The 22511-nt window shown below is 39.7% G+C and overlaps 1 protein-coding gene across 1 annotated transcript; it reads left to right on the top strand.

Moving 5' to 3' along the window:
• The first annotated feature begins 1187 nt into the window (after positions 1-1187).
• On the top strand, positions 1188-22274 carry vapb (VAMP (vesicle-associated membrane protein)-associated protein B and C). The gene is made up of 6 exons (XM_072381736.1): positions 1188-1443; positions 9184-9336; positions 16369-16472; positions 18064-18144; positions 18934-19113; positions 19897-22274. The coding sequence occupies exons 1-6, from the start codon at positions 1386-1388 to the stop codon at positions 20050-20052; spliced, it is 732 nt and encodes a 243-aa protein (XP_072237837.1). The 5' UTR covers positions 1188-1385; the 3' UTR covers positions 20053-22274.
• Positions 22275-22511: the final 237 nt, after the last annotated feature.

The following is a 22511-nucleotide window of genomic DNA, read 5'->3' as shown; positions in this document are numbered from 1 at the left end:
CTGGAGTAGTTTCATTATATCTTTCATTATACCTATGAATAATAAAGACAGAAATGTCATTCCAAAAATATTTAACAAATGAGCGGCTACAAAAAAAAAGGAAAGGTATTAATGCAAAAGATATGCAAACGTTGGCAAGAATCATATGTAATTTTGCTTTTTATAAGATAACATTGTATAGAGTCAACCCAAAAGCCTTTCCTCTGAAGGATTACATGGACTATAATACTATAATATTGGATGTCATCTTTGGAAAAATAACTCCTACAAAATAATGCAAAAACATGACACTGACTTGATGCTTAAGCCATATGCTTTTACCTGTGCATATAAAACCTTTACGTGATCCCCAACTGTGGCATTGAAGTTCTTTTTATGTCAAAGAAGAATTCAAGTTGGTGCAAGGTTACACGCATCGTGATTATTTCACATCGCAGCTCAGTGAAGGTTGCAAAAAGTAATACAACAGCAAATATTAACAATTTTGACTTGCTCATACTCTGCTTAAGTATATCTATTTCTGTTTATGCTAATGCATACTTCTACTCTACAATGTGTCAGAGAAACCTTAACAGATGCCATTTTTATACTTAATATCCAGTTCTCTCACAACCATTGGAGGTTGCATATTCTTTTAATATCACGATAGGCTGTTCCTGCCTGCACGAGCAGTTTGTTTGTTTGTTTTTGGGAGGACAGTCTTGATTATCAATGATATCAAGAACTCACCTTGGAGCCAGGCTTTGGGGAGGGGCTGATTGGCAAACATGTGGTGGTCAGGCTTTTGCCTTTGGGGTGATCCGAGTAGGCCCATTATAAAGCCAGTCACAAGGGATATTTTGTGCATAAACACTACCTGATAATTTTTGGGCTTTTATCCAAGCAGCTGTTACTATAAATCAGCACCCACTATGGTTATTTATTTATTTATTTTACATAATATACTTATACACAGTCAGAGCTCCCCTTACATTCCTGAGGGTGTCTGCAGTGGGTAATCTGAAGCCTAACTCTTGGAGGTGAAATAACAACCCGGATCTATTAGCCACGTCCAAATTCTGGGTTCAGGTTTCCTAAAAATGAAAGAGGGCTAAACTAAAGACAGCCCTTGGTGCACCCCGGCATCACCTCCTCACCCGTCTTCACCCCTCCCCACCGGGAGACTTTGCAGAGGCAGTGACGTCACCAAGCTGACTCCCTTCCTGCTGCATCACAGCAGCCTTTAGCAGCTCGAGTAGCACTTGTGACCGGGGGACCGGGATATCCACTGCTAATTCATTGATAAAACAACCCTGCTGACGTTGCAGCATTCAACAATATCCTAAGATTGGGGTAGCCGATAGGAACTGGTTGCAGTGAGATAACCCCGCTCCAGCTGTTGGGATATGGCCAGGCCGGAACAGGTTCTGCTCTTGGAGCCTCAGCACGAACTGAAATTCAGAGGTAAGAGGGGAGGGCCCGGCAGTGGACAGGAGAGGAGGAAGGGGGGGCTGCCTCTGCCAGTGCCAGCACGGTTCGGAAGCGGGGGGGTTGTTCACTGTTTGGATAGCCAAACCGGATAGAGGCTGCAGTACATATTTTGACAATATAGCCGTAGTGTGGAAAGACGAAGACTGCTCTGAAAGGACGGCAGGTCAACTGACAGCTTGGCAGCTAGCTAGCTGGATTAGCTTAAACTGCTAAGTTAGCCAGGCCCTGTCACACATTTCTCCTGCAGCAGCTGCCTCTAAAGCAAGTTACTCCTACAAGACATGACACGTCTACCTGCTTGAAAATAAAGTTAATTGCTATTAGGTGACTATGTCATTTTCCACCATAATTTCACAGAATATCAGTGCTCATAAGCTATAACATCCCTAGCAGTTCTAGCTAGCTACCATTAGACGGCTCTCTGATTGGCTGTTTCGCTTTGCTGGCCAGGCAGCTGTCATCTAGTAAGTTGACAGCTCACAGAACGGAATTACTGGGCAACCGCTGTTATTTAATACCATTGCCATGCCTACCACCCTTATCATTTGAGCTTTACAATTACTAACGGACATCTTAGTTAGGCTTGGCGTTTGGTTGCAAAATGTCACGTTGCTTAAGGCCAGAATGATGTTACATAAACACTTACGGTACTATTGTATCCCTGTTTCAACAGATTAAACAGCTTTCCCACCGTTTGAAACAATAAAGTTTATTCTTATGACTAAGATGCTGATGGATAGCATACTATTTTCAGTTGTTTGATACAATCAAATGTTGCCACGCTTGAGGAGTGTGTTTGTAGATAACCCAGGAGTGTCCAAAATATAATGTAGCCAGTAATTTTTGGTTTGTGACGCTCAAATGATAATTATTACACTTTTCAAAAAGCTCAACAGCAACAAGGAATGATGACCCTGCTTGACATAATAGCGACTGAAATGAAGAGCTTTAAACCAAGCTCTCACCAAAACTGATTTGATTGATCACTAATTGAATAAGAGCTGCATGATTGTGGCTAAAATAAAAAAAATATTGAATCAGTACTTGGGTTATGTTATATAAAATGTTTGTGTGTTTGGATTTTGTCAGCAAACATTCTGAAATGATTCATCTTTTTAAATTAAAAAAAGATGTTGATCCTCATTAGACTCCTTGCAATCAAAGTGTTCCCAAACAGATAGATAGTTTTTTACCTTTCTATCACGTTGGCTTTAGCTGAATTAATCTTGCAGCATCCTGGCAAAGATTTGGGGGGGATTGAAAAGAGGGCTGAAGGATTCGGACTCTAAAGGAAAAGCTTGTGCTGTAATGTAGAACGCACAAAAAAAAAATCAAAAGCGTCCTCACGATTGTTGCTTTATCTTGATTATCCTGTTTTCATCATTGTTGGAATCCACAATTGTAATTGAAAATAAAATAAGTTGATTGCGCTTCCTCACAAGAAATAAGACAGCAATTAGGTGATGATGTTGTTTGCTTGAAATAACATAATCTGTGCGTCTATGTTATTTCCTCATCTTCCTCTTTTGGAGTGTAGAATCAGGAATGCACCATGGCCTCTTTCAGCTGTGCAAAGAGAAGCTGTGTTCGAATAATAATTCACGTTTTTAACCCTGTTCATAATCACTTTAAACTCCAGGTTGAGTTAATCAATAACAATCAAAAGATAAGGCCATTAAATTGTGGAAAATGAATGAATGAAAATGAAAATGAACTTTTCCAGCTCTCTGCCTCCATTGTTCTCACTGAGTATGCAAATATATAAAAAGTGAGTTTATTTACTTATATATATTATTTTAAGATGGAGTTACATACTCGTCTGCAGGACAAACTCAAAATAAAGCAATGTGTCCCTCAGTGCTGTGATTAGGCTTATTTATAGTTTCTGGAACAACTATGACACAATTGGAGTATCTGTATCAAACTTTAGCTAAATAGGCAAAAATAATCATGTATTACATTTTTTGTAGTAGTTGTTAACTCTAAAACAAATAGTTTGTTTTGACTTGTAAATGACCATCAAGCTGTAGAGAGGGCTGGTGACCGGATGCATTTTTTGAGATTCTTCGTTATGGAAGTTGTTATGTTTCATTTGTGTAAGACGTACAAATGTAAAGCGGAGATGCTTAACAAATGCAATAAATATTTTTCTGTTATTTATAGTTTAACGTCATACAGAATGTGGAAAACACAAAACCAAAATCAACCACTTTTTCCTTTGAAGCAATAGTTTTGATATGTCCATTTTTGATCAGCTGTGAAGGTATTTCGGAGGTAGGAGACCTTGCTCCATTTTTTTTTTTATGGATTTATCTTGTCTCAGTATCTCTTTATGTAATCCTAGACTCACTTTTGTGATGTTAAGACTTGGCTGTGAAGACCATAACATCTCCTGCAGGATTCCCTGTTCTCCTTGTATTTCCTTGTGGCTCTTTATGACTTTGGATAAGAATTTAATCCTCAAGCCTTAAATCTTTGCACAGTATTTTATGTAAACTTTGTTATCATGTGTGTTAATGCTTAGTTGTTAACAAGACAGAAGGATTTATGTATCCTAATACACTAGACAATACCACAAATCACATGCATATCCTCAAGCCCAAAGTAATGTGTAGGCACGCAGTGTGAAACCTCAGGAAATAAGGACTAGGTCTGTTAGTTTCAACTTGGCTCTAGTGCAGACCATCTGTAGACCAAATACTCTGAAATGTTAGCCACTGGACCTTTTTACTTTTTAATTTGACAGAATATTAACAGAACTTTACCAAAAATGGCCGCATTCTCTATCTGCTGTTAGTAAAATCTAACTTTGTGTGAGAGCAGCTTTAAATATCTGCTTCTCTTAATAGTTTTTACGTATCATTTGTGGTTTTCTTGAGTTGGATGCTATCCTGAAAAAGTCTCAGGAAACGGTGGATCAGGTGTCCGACAGTCGGCGTGGCTCGAGTCCCTTTCATTAAAATCATTCAGATGTAAAGCCAAGCTTGTGAAGTTCTAAATTTCCTCTCTATGTTTGCTCAACGGGGACGGGAAGTGTCAGTTCCTCCGAATGTTTGCTGAGCTGAAACTTTATCTTGAATCTAGTGTGCGAGCTAATTCTGATGTAGCTCCATGTTTCCCAGCAGTGTGAGCATACTGCTCTTAACAGCAAACCTAATCCTAATCCTGAAACGACTGCTGTGGTAGGCTCATTTGTGGCTTTGTTAGAGAGCTATACTTTGATTAATTATAAATTAATTTTGGCCAGTCTGATATGAGCGGTTTGTAATCTTATAATAAAAAACGCAAGGTTAGTTGAATAAGAAATGCTGGTTTCATAGAAAGGTTATTTAGTACTTTTGTTCTTTTCTCAAAATTATTTTAAACCAAAACAGTATTGTATACTTTCTGATCTTAAATTTGTGGGCACTTTATTCGCTTTGATAGCACAATTTGATAGCACATATTTGTTTACGTGCTCAACTATGAATTAGGTGTGTTCTTGCCAGAGTTTTGTGGAAAAAAACAGGAGCGACAACCTCTCGCCAGTTAGCTATTGTTACACAGTCCCTGCAGTGTCCTGTCAATGGAGAAACTGTTGCCAGAAAAAACAGGAGTAACTGTGAGGAGGCCGGGTATAAAGAATGACATTTGTTGAGTTGAGGGATGTTGGCAAGGATGCACACTGCACAAAATGTGCTGATTAGCTTCTTAGAAGACACTTTAGTGTGGACTTTCTTCAGGGTCAGTGCATTAGTCGGATTAGAGATGTGTTTTGTACTTTTCTTATGACTCACATTCATGAAATGGCTCTCATGGCCAACAGATTTTGACTAGTCTTTGTCATAAGCAGCAGATAAGCCTACACCATGTTGTACAAAACAGTTTTTTTTACTATTGTGCGCAGTATTCTCAGGTTGAGCTCATCCAATCAGCTCTTTTTAGACTAGGATCAGGTTTGGATCTTCTTCTCTAAGCCAGAAAAGACATTTCTACTTAAATGAAGAAGTTGAGCTTGAGCTTGACCATAAAATCTGTATATATAGACATATATGAAAAACTATTCCTGGTAACGACTACCACTTTCATTAAATAAATTGGAGTGGATAAATGTCAGTCAGTGTTGATTCATCAGGACGAGGAGTCCATTTATTCTGACTGATAACAAATATTGTAGGTTGTATGCTTTGGACTTTACTCTTTTAATAATCAGTGATGTGTATATTCGTTCTGCTGATAATGCTGATAATTTGATATCTCACTGTAAACCTGTTTTTTGTAAGATGTGTCTGAAATTTAACAAAATGTAGAAAAGCTGAAATGGTCTGAAAAGCTTCTGTCTTCACTATATTTATTAGTATGTGAGCAGCAAGTTGAAGAGAGAGAAGAAAATTTCATTTGGGCTCACAAACCGACATGAAGTCCTCGAGGACTATTGCTCAAGGGTCCCCTCATTGAGTAGTGATTGATCATTTTCAGTTTAACTTGAGCAAATATTAAGTTACTGGACCCCAGACAATAAATTGCCTTATATGCATTTCCTGTTTAAGTTTAAGCAGCTCAGTTTCAATTTGGATACAGTAGTTAGGCTAAGTGGTGGTAGTATCTGTCAGCTAAGTTAATGTGGTGGTTATTTCCTCCGCTGTCGTCTTTCTCTTGTCTTCATATTTCTTTACTCCTTTAGCATTGTTCAAGGTCCAAAAGTACCTTGGACTCCTTATAATCTCAGGAGTTGGAAATACTCTCACCCACTGCTTGTGTACCGTAACAGGAACAGTTGTCCGATTGAATGACTTATAAACGTAGCTCGACTTACCAGTGCAGATAAATGTACTGAGAGTGTTAATCCTTCTGTTGTTGCTACCCCCCCCCCCCCCCCCCCCAGCCCCATTTCCATGGTATTACACTCTGAATAATTTATATGAACACACCAATTGTGTCTTTAAAAATAAATTGTATTGACGATAGCTTCTCTGTTGTTTGTTTTTTTACTTGCATTTTTATTCATCTGCTGTAATAGAGCACTTTCCACACAGTTACAGTTACACAGTTATAAGATGTGTATTGGATTTAGTTAAGCATTTAAAAAAATGTGTATATTTAAAAAAAAAAAAAAGAAAAAAAGAAAGCTCTTATTAGATTCTAGTGCAGAACATATGCAGTAAGTATAGTATACTGTAAAGTATACTGCCTGTATGAAATACAGAGAAACCAAAATGAAGTCCTCGTGCTTCAGGGGTGCAGCCCTGGACAATCAGATGTCTTCATGTTCATATGTAAGAAAACTTTCTGCAAATATGTTAGAGAGAGATGCTGCAGTAGAATAGGAAGCTCTTAACCTTCTGTAGACGGCAAAGGAGGACACATACTCAAACCTATCTTCCAGGGCACAAGTTGATCCATTTTCTGGTGTTTTCCATCAGTGCCTGTACTTATTGAATGTTACCGAAATGTTGTGGGAATGTGGGTGGAAATGTCCCCATTGTAAGTGCTGAATTTGCAGGCGTTTGAGAAATATCTGCAGCCACTGGCCTAAATTCAAACCCTGCCTATAGGAACACACACTCTGGGTATTTTGCTGTGACTGATGTTTTCTGCATTATTGACAAATCCGCAATGTAATGCAACTGGCCTTGTGTGAGCCTCACGAGATGTGGGCTGAATCTTAAATGATAGCTCTAATTAGTTAAAGCCAAACGACATTTGCTGCCCTGTTCTTGGTAGGAGAAGCATGTACATTTTTGCCCAAACTACCAAGGTTTTTAGTGTCAGTTGATTTTTATTTTTTTTTATCATTTATTTTTTTAATCAAGCGGTGTAGATATCATCAATCTAGAGCGTAATGTTAAAGGAAACAGATGGCTTTGTTTGTGTCTTCAGCTTATTTACAATGGTTCATTTCTGACCAACATGATACTGCAGAGCAGAGTGAAGTGATCTCCTCGGGTTGTGGCCTTTTTTGTCATGAGGGTTGATAGAATGAGGCGAGACGTGGACAGATGGATCGGGACTTCGTTAGCAGTAACGAGGGTGTTGCACTGGTCCATTGGGGTGAAAGGAACTGAGCTGAAACTTAAATTTTTCCATTTACTGGTCAATCTACGTTCCAGCCTTAACCTGTGGTCACAAGAACCGAGTGGTGACCAAAAGAATGCGATTGTGGATACAAGCGACTGAAATTAGTTGAAGGGTGGCTGAGCTCAGCCTTAGAGACCAGGTGAGGAACTCCTACATCCAGGGGAGCTTGTTGTGGAGTCGCTGTTCCTCCCGCATTGCTCTGGGCATCTGATTAAGATGCCTCCTGGTCACCTCCCTTTGGAAGTTTTTTTTTAGGCACATCCATCTGGGAGGAGACTCCAAGGCAGACCCAGTACTCACAAGAGTGGTTTTATGTCCCTTCTGGCCTGGGAACGTCTCAGGATCCCCCCCAGGAGAAGCTGGAGAATGCCGTTGGGGATTTCTGGGTTTCCTACCATGACCTGACCTCAGATAAGTGGAAGAATGTGAATGAAAGGATGGAGTTGTATAACTTCAGGCTGCGACAGTTTAGTTGTTTTTTGTGCATTTGAAATGTTAAAACTAGGCACACAAGTGCACCAGGTGGGACCGAGAATCTGTGTGCGTGTGTGCACGTTTGGGCTGTCAAGATGCACTCAAGATGGAAAAAATATGATGGCGTTCCAGTGATCAATTAAAGCTGAACTTCTAAATGTTGTGCTGGTGTGTCAGTGCTACTAGTAGAACGTTGGTCTGGAGCCCTGTGCTGATTATTAACAGGCAACCTTCAAACTTTCAAAAGACAAATTATTTGAATTGGTGGTAAAACCACAAGTGGCCAAATGTCAGGTGAAATGAGGGTTAGATGGCATTTATTAACATTAAAGTCACATCCAGTCTGACCCTGACAGACCACATTTGAACATGTTGGCACACATGTCACATATTTACAGTCTTGAGCAAGCATGGAGAACTACTGCACAAGACCAGATTAAAAGATTATGAGAAAGTTGAGCTTCCTGGAAGCAAAATGTAAAGATGTGAGAGGTGCCTCAAGACTTAGCCACAGTACTGTATGATGGACTTTACCCACTTGTACCGGACCACCTCGTTCACTCTAATATTACCATGGTTCTAAAAAGTTCCAGTTAGCTTGTTCCTGCTTTATATACACAATTTAAAAGTATTTTTTGAAGTACTTTTTATTTAGGTAAAGAACTGTGTGTGCCCTGTAGCTTTTTGTTTTTCTGTTCTAGGATATGATGGATGTAGATTTTGATGAATCTTGATCAGTTGACTCATTTGTTTTGATTAATAATTCACTTTCTCACACTCCAGCTCAGACGTACTACAAGCTTGTTTGAGTTAGTGTGTCAGTGACAGGTTTATTCTCCATTGGTCTTGTTTGATTTACCTTGTTTTCCCAGCGCTTGGCATTCGAGCTATCTGACTGAGGAATGGTATTTGGAAATCAGTGTGTGTGTGTGGTCAGGGAGACTGTAACCCCTCTGTTGAGGATCTTTGTGAAGATTTAGTTGATGTCTGGCCTTAAGGGTCTTTTATCCTTCTTTTTTTAGTTCAATCAATGATTGAGATTAACATTATTTACATTAGAGGACATAAAACATTCTGACAAGGTTCTCTTTGGATTTTTTTTCTGGAAGACCTCTTCAATTTCTCTTTGACTAAATATGCAAATATACGTTAAGTCTCACTTATGTTTACTTTTTTTCGCAGGTCCGTTCTCAGATGTGATCACTACAAATCTCAAGCTCTCCAACCCTACAGACAGGAATGTGTGTTTCAAGGTGAAGACGACAGCGCCGCGCCGGTACTGTGTGCGGCCAAACAGTGGAATCATCGATGCCGGAACCTCAATCAATGTCTCAGGTACAAATAAAGTAGTGAGACAACAGACTACAGTCTGCCAACAGCTAGCTTTAGCAATGAATTGCTGCTTTCGATGAAATCATTTGTCCAGCAGCCTGAAATATTTTAAATGGGAGTATAATTGTAACACCTGTGGCTAGAAATATTTAATTTCATAACATCTGTGACTTTCATTTGGTTCTTCATTTGGAAAAAATACATAAAGGAGTTTCTACACAATTATCAGGAAATTTCCTGTCCCCACAGTAAAGTCACTCCCTGCAGGCTGTATTTCCACTCATGCAGTTTAAGAAGGAGAGGCAGGCTAATGTTTCCATACTGTCCCACCTCTGCCATTTACAGCCACAGACTCATTTTACAACCCCCCTATCTGGTGTCAACAACTGCAAACTGTGTCACCGGTGCCTGCAGTCAGCAGTGGGTGACAAACCAACTGAGTCCACTCCGTCAGTTTCCGTCATTTTTCACCCTTATTAGGCCGACAGGGGTCACAGGCTCGAGTCCCTAAACAAGATCACTTTTCTGAAAATGTAGTCACATTGGCTAATTTACAGGCGTGCTCTGTAACTTATTTTTGTTTTCAGCAAGCACTCAAGCTTTCATAGAATTATCAAAGCAATGCAATTGACAGGTTAATAATGATGTGTGGGGTTCTTGTTTTACAGGAAATGTGCCTTTTTAAAATTAAACGCACGTGTTGTTTTAATGGGGAACAAAAATAGGTATATTTAAAGTCCAACACACCCATGTTCAAGTTGCTTCGATGGTCTTACCTCTTTTGCTTGATGAGACATTTTTCAGTGTAAGTGGGTGTGTACAAACCTTCCCAGTATATCCCTCCTCTCGTCCGGTGCGAAATTTCCCTTTTAAATCACCAAATAAACAGTATGTCAAAATACTATCAACATCGATTATCTAAGACATACTTCACATGACTTGTTGTCCCACTTACAAAAACATGATTACGGTTGCTGTTAGTAACCATGATCATCATCATACCTGTTGCCTTCAATGCAGCCTAGAGTCGATTAAATTGATTTCTTTGATGTTTGTACTCACAAAACATCGCCTAACAGAGATGAGCCTCATTTGCGTGAACACTTTGGATGTGGTCTGACCTATCAAAACGACTTTGAGGGTGTGCAGGACCTTTTAATCACAGAAGCTGTGCAACAACTGCCTCAGGAGGACCAGCGTGTTTTTAAAAAATGGCAAAATGCTGAAGCTTTGCTTGTACTCTGTAGCACTATTGAGCAGCTTTTTTTTTTTTTGTGGAAAAGATAGTTTCTATGTGTTTCAGTCATTGTTATTCTGAAAGCATAAATACTCTTTCCCTGAGCAACCTGACACCATATGTTCAGACAAAAGTATTGTTCATCTTTTTCGCTCTTCTACATCCTCTGTTTCATAAGGTTGTATAAGCTCTGTTGCTTGTTGCAGTCTAGTTTGTCCAGTATTTCTGGCCCGTATGCTCGTGACAAGGAAGCACAAAAGCTTCACAGAGATCCACTGGCTTGAATGTAAGAGATAAATGTCTACCGCAGAATACCTACAAACCCATAAAGTTTTGTTTGCTGGCTTAGCAAAGGTTTCACACACAGTGCTTTTGTACATCAGCTGTGCTGTAACTCTATATGCTGATTTCAGCCATGACCGTAGGAATGTTGTTGAGCTCAACTGGCATTAGCAGCATCCAAGAGGAAAACTATGTGACATGAATGTTGTAAAAAGCCTCGAGTCTACAGATATTGAACTTATTGTGGAAATATGTCAGAAGTTTGTATGAAATACTATGGACAGCTTTGGATAGTTCCTTTAACTTCATTAACTTGTCCATATACTCATCTCCGATGGGCATATATTATGACTGGACAAGAGATTAATTCAGCTGTCATAACTGAGTCTATTTTCATAAAACATGTCTGCTTGAGAGTCACACATGGCCCTGAGCTTGTGTGATCTTTTCTCATTTTCAGAGGCCACATTAGCTTTTTTACCCATCAATTTGATTCTCATAACAAAGCTCCGCTGTTGAAGTGGAAGCTGTTTCTTTTGTAAATGTGTTTGATTGAAGTGCCGGTGACTCACGGGTTATTTCTCATCCTGAAAAAGGCCCGGTGGTGTGTAGTTATTATTTTCTTCCATTTGAAATTAATTGAATGAGACGGACTCAAGAGAGCACAATCAGGGGTTCAAAAGGCCTCTACCGTGAGAAGTCTGAAGTTCAGCATGTTTTATGATAGTTTGCTCTTGGTGAGTTTCTCTCCAGGCCTCTATCTGCACAGCTTTGCTAGACTAAACTCTCTTCTTCGCTCCCATATTGTTATTTTTCTGAAGGTTTGCTGATCTGTGACTGGGCTTTTGTTTGAGCAATGCTGAACATTGTGCTCAGGAAACACCCTGTTCTCTTTCTAGTTTCTCTGACTCAGTGTGACAAGGTTACTGTTGCTGATAAGGTTGAAGCCTTAAGATTTAAGCCGTTGTCACACATTCACCTTATTAAGCTTATTAAGACAATACTTAGAGGAGCTGTATGTGGGGAAGGGAAATGTCCAAATCAGTCAGGGGAATCAAAGTGACTTTACCCTGCCAGCCTTTCAGTACAGAGTCTGTGTAATGTTCCTTTGAATCCCTGAGTGAATAAGGCCGATGCTACTGTCCTGACAGATAACAGCAAGTGCCACGTGCTCGACCAAAGTACCAACCTGTGGTGAGAACACGCCTGACTAGAGTTAAGCAAGTCACGTGGTATCCGATTATTCAGTATGTGGTAATAAATCGGATACAGATCGGATTTTTTTCAATGCGACCTCGGTCTGTGTAGTATTCAGGCGACTTTTACGTTATTCTCGATTGACGTTCGTCACAATTCTACACTGGCAGAAGTCGCCACATGTCTGTGTCGGTCTTTATTCAACATGATGGATGTGGCGTCATGGCGTCTGTGTTGTTTTTTTAACTGCGGTTCAGTACAGGACAGTTCACACTGAAATCTGTTATTGGCCACATTAAAAAGAGTAATGTGACCAGTCCAACATAAAGTCGAGTCTGAGCAGTGAATCGGAATAAAGCATTAACCAAAAGATCAGAACGTAGCGGCTAATCTTTCGTAGCGTTAAATGAAAGTTTGCAAGTGTCTGGGCGAGTAAAAGATACTCTAATATTCTCTTATTAACCTTATGTGGCTTTCCATTTGTTACTCGATAGAATATTGAAATCGACATAAGAATAAGCCTCAGTTGCTATTCTTAATGTGTTGCACAGTGTATGTTTTTCACCATGTCTTGCCTCCTGTGCTTCTCTTGCAGAAGTACATGTGTGAACAGCAACTTCAGAAAAAGTCCAGACCAAATTGTCTCCACATTCTCCTGAACATCTCCGGTGTTCATGTGTGAAAACGCCTGTAGTGCCACGTGTTATATCTGTAGCATGTGCAGAGCGCATTGGCCCATTTGAGTCTAGTTGACTCCTAACATGCAGGATGATTCAGTGCCGAACTGCATTATCTGGGTGTGCAGGTTCAGTTTTTAAGAAGCTCAATTTTGTCCATTTATGGGCAGACCAACATGCCTACATCCGTTTAAAAGTCTGGTTTTAGTTGGAATGGCACTCACTAATGTCATATAAATGTGCCTGATATGATCAGTTCCAGACTAAGTCGTAGTTTATGGTCCTGCGTGATGTCGACGACGTCGGTACTTAGTAGCGACGACGATTACCCCTCCGCTGTAGCCTGACGTGCACCTCCCAAAAATCCTAGCTACATGTCGCCTCGATACGGGCTGTAAGAGCTGTGATTGGTCCGCTCAGAACGTAATTTCCGGCAGTTACTTTTTCCAGTCTTAATGTCTGTATACAGCGAAGAAGCTCGTTGACATTCGAAATGATCTAAAGTGCATTTGTTCAACACTGGTTGTTCAGCCCCGTTCAGCCCTGGTCGTACAGACCACCCCTGCGAACGTCTTCTCTGTCGCCTGCGCTTCAACATTTGCAATTTAAGCATTCGTTCTTCAATATTGATGAGCTCCAACTGCAACTACAGCTGCTCCACCTCGGTTGCCATTGTTTACTGTTGTTAACTGTGACCGGAAGAAAAAGCAAGGATTCGGCCATAACCCCTGAAACCACACAAACACACAGCCACACACCCTTACCGGCATGGAGATTTGCAGAGCAACGCGTTCCCTCGACACAACTTTGAATGCTCAATGAAAGACGTCACATCTACGCTGGCAGCGTTCCGGACAACTATAAATCTAGCTTAAGCTGGCCGTGGCTTATTTATTTTTTTTTATAAAGCAAACTTACATTAGATGTGACTTATTTTTTTCTTTAATTTGAACTGTTTTTGTGAAATGTTACAGATTGAAAGGTAGCCTTGTTCTAGACATTTTTACTTATTGAGTCCAGTGAAATCAACAGTGCCACCATGCTGTCATTGTCAAACAGGGGAGCAGTAAAGCACAGACAACTTAAAATATTTTAATCTTATATTTTTCTTTACCCAGTAATATTTGCAACCAAGAAACTTATCAGTAGGATGCAAAGAAATCACTTTAGATATTCCAACTTTTACTATGACTACAATATGATGGCTTTAAAATTTGAGGTTTACATTTATAAGCCTTTCTTGACAGTTAATGGACCAAATTACAGATAAGTTTTCATCAGGTTAAAGCAACTCTTATTTGATAATCTTCTGCAGGCCTTGTAAGAATCGCTTACTCAGCAGGAGCCAAGGGTCTACCTCTGTAAGCACTTCAATGTAAAGTAATTGGGAATTCTGTTGTGAACAGAATTTCTCAAAGGACACAATTAATTAGTGACAGGAAATTAAAGTTTTCTTACTGCTCTCACCCCTCTAATGGCGTCATTCATCTTAAACAAGAAAGCTGGTGATTACCAGGACTGTGTTTACTATATCTGGCCTCTGTGTGTTTTATTAATGATTGCCCAGTTTGAAGTTGGAGTACTGAATCATGCCATTAGCAGAAGTAGCTCTTTCTAAAGGTGTTTTCAAGGGCTGTATGTGAAAGATGATTTGAGTGACTTCCGCCCTTTTGGTGGCCCTGTTTTTTTCCCGTCACAAGCTTTGGCCTGGACCTTTTAACATTATTCTTTGTTCCTGAAAGAAACTTGCATGTTTTCCTGCCTCCATTCACTGGCGTTGTCTCTGTGGACCCGAGCTGGATGGCTTTGCAAATTAGGACTGACTGAAACAGGACATTCTCAATCTGTTCATACCGTCTGTTTTTGATTTGCAATATTGAGCCACACTGATTGCTGAAATTGTGCACAACACTACTCTAGGGAGAACTGGCATGTGCCGTATATGAAAGCCAAGCTGATAGCCAGGCTAGCTTTGAATTTAGCTCACTTGTTTAGGTGAAAGCCAAAGAATCATGCAGGCGTTGTAGACATGGTTGGGAATTACTTCAAAATGTGTCTTTCAATTACATCCTGATTTAAAACTTGTAGTCAAGGGACAGAAACCATTAGCCATTTAAAGCCATTTCTATCTTCATAGCTATTCCAGACCTTTTTGACAACATGAGAAAGTGATCATTATAAATCACTGTTACAGCTCTAAAATACCTTTTCAGTTACTGGAATGACATCAAATAACACCACTGACTGCAAGGACTGGTGTGGCGAAAGGCTGAAGTTGTTTTCCAACTCCACACCTGCTTTTTGTTAGGGCTATATTTAATGCAAGAAAAGAAAAAAGGCTTAGAAGCTGTTAGAAAGATTACCCCCGAGGGTATTTGCAGATCTGTCATTGTATCATTGTCATGGTAACATGAACACATAAATAAATCATTCCTGCCACTTTTTCTGAGCAGCACGGGCAAGTCCAGCGTCTCGAACATGGGGAGGCCCTCGCTTACAGTTTGACAAATACAGGGTTATTTTGTTCTCACCAGTTCCTCTTTAATCAGAAGAGTGAACACACAAGTTGGGTAAGGGAGAAGGATGGTAAGTTGTTTGCAAAGAAAATACAAGGCTTGGGCTAATTGCTGGCATTCAAGTCTTTATACTTGGGGAAACCAGATGTTTTGATGCTGCTGAGCTTCACTTGCAAATCTTACCTGTTCACTGCAGTCTCTGTAGATGATACTAACAGTACACATATTTTTTCCTCCCATGATGACTGAGTTGCGAAAAATGAGGGACTAAAACTGAGGCTGTTTGAGATTATACTAACTCTATGAGGGAAATCCTGTTTCAAGCCTCGACAAACGTGCCTGAATAAGAATAAATAACAAAGAATAAGAGCTTCTTCTTTTTTTTTTAATTTAGGGTTTTTGCTAATTATTCTAATTCAGTAACATGCTAAATACACCATGGCAGTAATAATTTGTGCAAGTACGATTTGATTAAATTAGATAATCAGGATGGACAATTTTTGGAAATTAAAAAAAAAAGCTGCATCTATCCAGAATGACCTAACCAGAACTATGCAAATGTAGGTTTTTCTTGTTTAATTTCTACTTTAAGTTCAAAATGAAATTACTAGTATAAAAGTTACTGTGACCATTAACTTTTCTCTGCATTTTTGTCAACAAAAAACCCACTTTTTTTGCCATCCATAACGGTTCTATGTTTATATCTAGTGTAATCTATCCTGTGAAAAGGAATAATTTGTTGAAAAATGTCTATCTTCACAACATCAGTCAAATGTGCAAACCTTTGATCAGTATTAAGCTTTAGTGAAAGGTGAATTAGCACATCTGTTTGTTGGTAAGCACGTTGTTAACATACAGTTGATCTTACGCTGATGGTACCACATTAATAATCGAAATGGTCAGTATTTTCCATCTCTCTGATCCCATTAATGTTCTAGATGCACCACATGATATGTTGCAGCCAGTCAAGTCAATTCTGTAGAGCATCATTGTTTTGATGTAGCACCGTTTCAACATTTTGAAACTGAGGGGAAAAGTTAGACAGCATTCTGAAAACATAACCTCGGGTGAGCAGGATGAATGTTTTCCTTCTCTTACTGACGGTGACTCTCATCTTGTTTTTCAGTAATGCTGCAGCCTTTTGACTACGATCCCAATGAAAAGAGCAAACACAAGTTCATGGTCCAGTCCATGGTAGCACCTCCTGACATGACCGACATGGAGGGAGTGGTGAGTGTCCCTGGATGCTTTACTCTATATACTTTGAGAAGCTATAATTGCCTCCTCTTCAAGCTGACAGAGGAAACATACTTTGAGTTTCAGTGTAATGAGAGACTGTGGGCATGTTTTTAAATGATTGTGTTAGGATAGCCAAAGCTGAACTTTTGCACGGCATGTAAACACGTTAGTTCAACCAAAATCGTACCGAATGAAGCTTTTCCAAACCGGAGGAACACCCCCAGATAATTGAATTTTTGCCTGAATTTACCCCTGCATGTACATGCTCAACCACACTTAAATGGGTCCAGACGCTCTATACATGCTCCACAGTTCTATCTTTTTGCATCTCTTGGTAAAAACAGGCGAATTCCCAAGAACGCTGCTCTTATTCACATATTTTTATACTTATCGGTTTCTTTGTTGTTATTTTTTTCTCAGATGGCTAAACGCATGAGAAAATCAGCCCATTAAGACCATTATACACTCCTCACATAATTTAAAGTAAACACTTATTCAGTGAATTCAGCTGTACCTATATATATATATATATATATATATATATATATATATATATATATATATCATGATCTCCCACAGAAGCGAAACTGTAACCGCAGTTTGACTCAACCGTGAGTGTAACTGTGCTGAGTTTACCTGCCTATCCCAACCTGGGTTTGAGTCGGCATTTAGAAAAAAGACGATATACGAAGGCTGAGCTTTAGTGAGTTTATGGCTGTCACACTGAAAGCGTGACAGCGCCACTGATGGTACATTTATGTCCGTTATCTCACGCTGCATGTATGCATGAAGTCAGGAAATGATGAAGAGAACAGATGTCCTTTTGTTTATGAAAAGTTAAATAAAGGCAAAGTTAATATTTAAAACCACAGAAATTATTAAGAAAACGCAATACTCACAAAAGCATTGTAAAACCTCACAAATCAAATCAAATATTTCCACATATTTAGTGCTTATTTCCAAGAGAAGCCTTTTTTATCAAGATTTTAACTGGTTAAACTTTTGATTTAAACTTGTTTAGGAGATTTTATGTGATTTTGTAGATCACAGTCATTGAAGTAGAAATGTCACCGTCTGGATGCTCTTTATAGTGCGAAGGCGTCTTGTTCATAAAATATTAAAAACAAATTTTCCTGACTAACATCAAGTCCAAAATGATTGCTTTGAGACATTTTTACAAAAAGCGTTGCGCTTATTTTTATATTTATTAATCATGATTTGGTTAATTTATTATTCTTTTAATACTGCCTCTCAGTACCAGTAATGAATTTTAATTTTAGAGGAAGCAAGGAAAGAATAAAAACACCACAATCATTAAACAAAAATAATAATTAGGTTCCTTTAATTGTATTCTCTCTTTCTCTCCACCTGTCAAGTGCAGTCAGCAGCTAACTCCACCTGTAGATTTAATTTTGTGCTTTGTTCAAACTATCGCACATTTCCAATAATACGTTGTTTTATAGATCAGCAGCGTATCTGACAACCTGAGGAGATGTTGTTTTAGAGGTTTTTACACAGTGCTGTAATGAGATGGATAAGATGTTGGTACACTTGGGGTTTTTTTTCTCGTGGTTTTCTGCAGTGGAAGGAGGCGAAGCCAGAGGAGTTGATGGACTCCAAGCTGAGGTGTGTTTTTGAGATGCCGGTGGAGAATGAAAAAACGGTGAGCATACGAACATTTTCCTTACTGTGCAGGTTTTAAGTGTCTCTGCAGATTTGACAGCAAGAGATTGTTTAAGGAGGGTACTACTAACTATTTTCAATTGTAGGTATGTCATACATTTTCTATCAAACTGCTGGTTTTTGCACCGCACACCCACTGAGTAATGTCCTTAATTTCTTTTTTTTCCTCTGCAGCTCATAGTTTTTCTTAATATTTGTCAGAATGAGATTCTGTGTATGGAGCATTGTTGTTAATCCTTTTTTAGCCACCATTTTATTGCCCTGCCTACCTCCTTTTAAACGTTTTTGTCCCACTTTCCTCCTCCACTCCCTGCTGCTGCCAGAGGGATCAACACCCCTTCAGAGGAGCTGCATTGTTCAGTTTGACATGTAGTTTATTATTCTTGTGATTCCTCTCAGACCACCGATTCCTCTCAGCTGTAGAGACATTATATCGTCACTGATATGGGCTTAGTCTACCAGCTTTTTGAACAGCAGGAGGGAAAATGACCCTCGGTAGTTGTTTTCAATTCATTATGAGCGCTGCAATACATTCCCAAGGCTACCAGTCGACACTGTGTGCCACAGAGTTCGTTCAACAGAGATAATGCTAATAGAAACCAGCTCGATCTACTTCTAAAAAGTACCTAACTCACTCACATTGGTTCCATGTCCCTTCACGCCTGTGTGCAAGTCTCCAAATGTAAACACAAAGTTGTGACTCTTAGCATTTGAGCAGCAACAATCAGTGCATTTGTTTAAAGTTTGTCTCTCTGTAACCCACTTCCAGCATGACATGGAGTCCAACAAGATGATGTCGTCCAGCTTGCTGAAGTCGGAGTCCTCTGCGCTGCCTGCAAAGTCACTGAGCTCCACCCTGGATGACGGGGAGGTAAAAAAGATCATGGAGGAATGCAAGAGGCTGCAGATGGAGGCTCAGAGGCTACGGGAAGAAAACAAACAAATCAGAGTGAGTATGATGACTCAAGAACAGCATCGGTTCATTTTTCTTCCCCTCATTTTGCTCGATTTCTGTGACGGGCTCACAGATGAAAACAAGTGTGCAGGGTTTCTCACGCAAACCTCATGTCCCTCGAATACGTTCAAAGAATTGTGTATTTGTTTCAAACTCGTCACTGGAAGAAGTGACATCCCTAACACCTTTTAAGAGTAAGTCAAGTTTGAGGCTTGCTTCAAGTTAAACTGCATTTAATCAGTGACAGACATCAAGTATGCTATCAATCAATCACAACAATCAGTGAGGTAAGCTTTAAAATTGGGTTTCGTAAAGGTTTGGCTGGACATTAGTCACACGCACATACACTCTACAGGCGGCCAAGAAAGAGCTGTCCTCTCCTCAAACACCACCACCTCCACCCCTTTAAGCTCTTGCCAGAGGCAGAACGACTGTTGGCTGCTCCTGCGGCTGAGATTAAACTAACAGAGAGCCCCCTACCCGCTGCTGGGAAATGAAGTGTGTTAAAGCCTGGCGCCTTCTGTATTCCTCAGGGGATTTGGTTATTTAATCAGATCGTATTTCTCTGAACTAATAAATGAATACTGCCTTATCAAACTGATTGACAAACTGACCATTTCTTAACCCCTTGTTGACATCAATTTTTGTTACTCGTCTTTCCACATTCATTTCTTAATTTTGCCGCCCCACCGCTGCTTCCCATCATCCCCTTCCCACGCACTTCCTTGCATCATTTCTCATTTATTTTCTTTACCCTCCTTCTCGTCCTCATTTCAGGAGGATGATGGACTCCGGATGAGGAAGACTAACGTCATGTCATCTCAGCATGCCTCAGTCGCCTTGAAGAAAGATGAAGGGTTGACCGCCCGCACGGTGGCCCTCCTCGTTCTCTTCTTTGTGGTGGGCGTCATCGTAGGCAAGTTGGCCTTGTAGAGCGCAGCAGTTCGGTTGGCCGCAGCATGCTTCGTGGGATGAAAACAAACAGGATCTGGGATTTTGGATCGGAAATGCCAAGTCTGCTGGGTGGGGGGTGGTACTAGTTTTGATTCTGTCTCATTTATGTACAACATTGAAATGGTAATGTGAGAGCAAAAGGAAAAAAATGAGTCAACCTATGAACAAAAACTGTTACAGGTCTTGCCTCTACGTAATCATCACATAATCATTTTGGCCTTCTTCCCAAAGTTTCATGTATACAGATGATGTTGTTTGGGGGGCGGTGGGTGGGAGTCGGGGGGGTGATGGAAGCTTGATTTAACTTTAGTTGTTCAGACCAAGAGATTTTCTTACACCGGCGAGGTCGTGTTGGTGCGATTGAGTCAGTTTGCAACTGTGCGAATGTCATTGTAGTGTAACGTTGTTTCTTTTTCTAAACGACGCAGGCCAGCGCCAATGTAAATGAATATGTAACGGCTCCGCTGTACAGTATATCCTGGTGTCCTTCCAGCGAACCTCCCTTTAAGGAAGGGATATACCACAGAGACGATCCACACAGTTGGGGTTACGCACAGGGCTATCACACCTTCTCCTCCAATCAGAGGCTTTGTAAAATCCTGTCTTTGATTGTAGAAACACCTTGATTGGTGTATGAAACACTAGCATAGGTGTTTTCTTTCATCGTGCCCCTTTTTTTTTTTTTTTTTGTTCACCCTACCTTACTCCCATTATCTATCACACTCTGCTCACCACCTCCCCGCTTGTCAAAGGGGGTTTGATTTGCATGCATTCACAGTGTTGCATCTGGTCTTTTGAATCTAATTTAATTGCTTTTGTAATGGTGATTATGTCATTTGATTGTAGGTTTGCACAACTACATTTTTTTTCCTTTCTCTTTTGTGTTTTCCTACAGTTTAATGGTTTTATTTAAACTTTTTTTTTGTCTTTCGTAAGGGTTGAAGCATTTGAGAATATTGCAGCTAGGTTAATTGTGGATTCGATCATTTCTGTACAATTTGGATGAAAGCCTTGCCTTGTGATCTGTTTGGGCAAGTTATTCTCAGGCCAAGATGGAGGTACAATAACAGAACATAAACACTGAAGATGGACAGGAGGTGCATGTAGAATGAATGGTTCCATAAAAGGTCCCATTACAGTGTCCTGACCTACAAACTTTTTTTTTTTAAATCTCATATTTTCCCATTGAGCCACACATTTGTTGGCATCTGTTTATTATTTGGGCAGAGATCAGATGAGTGTTTTTAGCTATCTGTTGTTGGTTTGTTTTTCTGCAGACCACTCCAATTTTAGTTTTGGTGGGTTTTTGTTTGTTTGTTTTTGTTTTCCTTTAAGCTAAAGCGGAAAATGAATACAGTCAATCTACAGCACGGAGGGGATCACAAGATCACACTTTTTAGAGGAAAGTCAAAACATGTGAGACTTTCAAGACACTTTCTCAAATAGTTTCAACTCCAAATTTACATATTATTGAATTTTCACTGATCACATAATCAGTTTCATCCCACTTAATCCAAATAAAATTAGTTAACGGTTGATAGAAAAAGGAATAATGCTGAAAAAAACAGGAGCAATTCTGCATCTTTTCCTGTTGAGTGTAGGGGAAAACGATGTATCTGGTGGATAAGAAAATGATAAATAAACAAGAGTGTGTGTTTCTACTGTATCTCTGTAAAGTTTTTTGGGTTGCGGATGACTTGCTGCTTAGAGGGAGGGCAGAGCAGACCTGAGCTACAGTCCTGTCTCGGGTTATCAGACCTGGATCATACAGTACTTGCACAAAGTTGTTCTTGTTTAGTGTGTCCTGGTTGGAGTATCACAACATTTTACACAAGAAGAACACTTCCGAACGCCAGATTATTATTCATATATGTGACTTTACCGCTGCCTTTTGATGCAGTAAACTCCACCAATTGGGTGCTCCAAGAAAAACTGATTTAAACAAAAATAATGACGTGTAAACACTAATCGATCCAGGCTCGACTGTAAAACACACTACACCGACCTGCCCTGGAGTCTCTGACCATCACCGTGATCGATGTAAGCAGTGAAAATACTGTTTTGTATGTATATAAATAAATAAATAAGTCTATCTGAAAAAAATGATCAATATTCCTAGTCAAGTAGTCTGGTGTACAAAAAACAACCCAACCTGGTTGGATTATGTAGCATCTTAATAAATTAAATGAATAAAGCCCCAATCCAACTGTGTGAAGTTATTTCCTATAAAACACAGGCACATAGTGTTCATGTTACTATACATATGAGGTCAATGTGTTTTTCATGTTTATAGATGTATTTTTTTAAGTCGAGAAATGAAAAAAGTGTGTTTTGGTGGCCTGTATTACAGCAGAGTTTCCCACGAACCAATAGCTTATTCACAGTGGTTTTAAAAGTTTTTTTTAATTCCACGTTACATTCACTTGTGGGCATCTTCA

The sequence above is a fragment of the Leuresthes tenuis genome, unplaced genomic scaffold, assembly GCF_036924035.1.
Source record: "Leuresthes tenuis unplaced genomic scaffold, fLeuTen1.0.hap1 SCAF_3, whole genome shotgun sequence".
Lineage (NCBI taxonomy): Eukaryota > Metazoa > Chordata > Actinopteri > Atheriniformes > Atherinopsidae > Leuresthes > Leuresthes tenuis.
The sequence above is the reverse complement of the archived record's forward strand: the minus strand, read 5'-3'. Positions and strand labels throughout refer to the sequence as shown.

What these genes read in the sequence shown, in the direction of transcription:
- vapb (XM_072381736.1), top strand. Translation starts at nt 1,386, where the DNA reads ATGGCCAGGCCGGAACAGGTTCTGCTCTTGGAGCCTCAGCACGAACTG. An exon ending in CGGTGGAGAATGAAAAAACG is followed by an intron (nt 18,145 to 18,933) that starts GTGAGCATACGA and finishes ACCCACTTCCAG; the next exon opens with CATGACATGGAGTCCAACAA. An exon ending in AAGAAAACAAACAAATCAGA is followed by an intron (nt 19,114 to 19,896) that starts GTGAGTATGATG and finishes TCCTCATTTCAG; the next exon opens with GAGGATGATGGACTCCGGAT.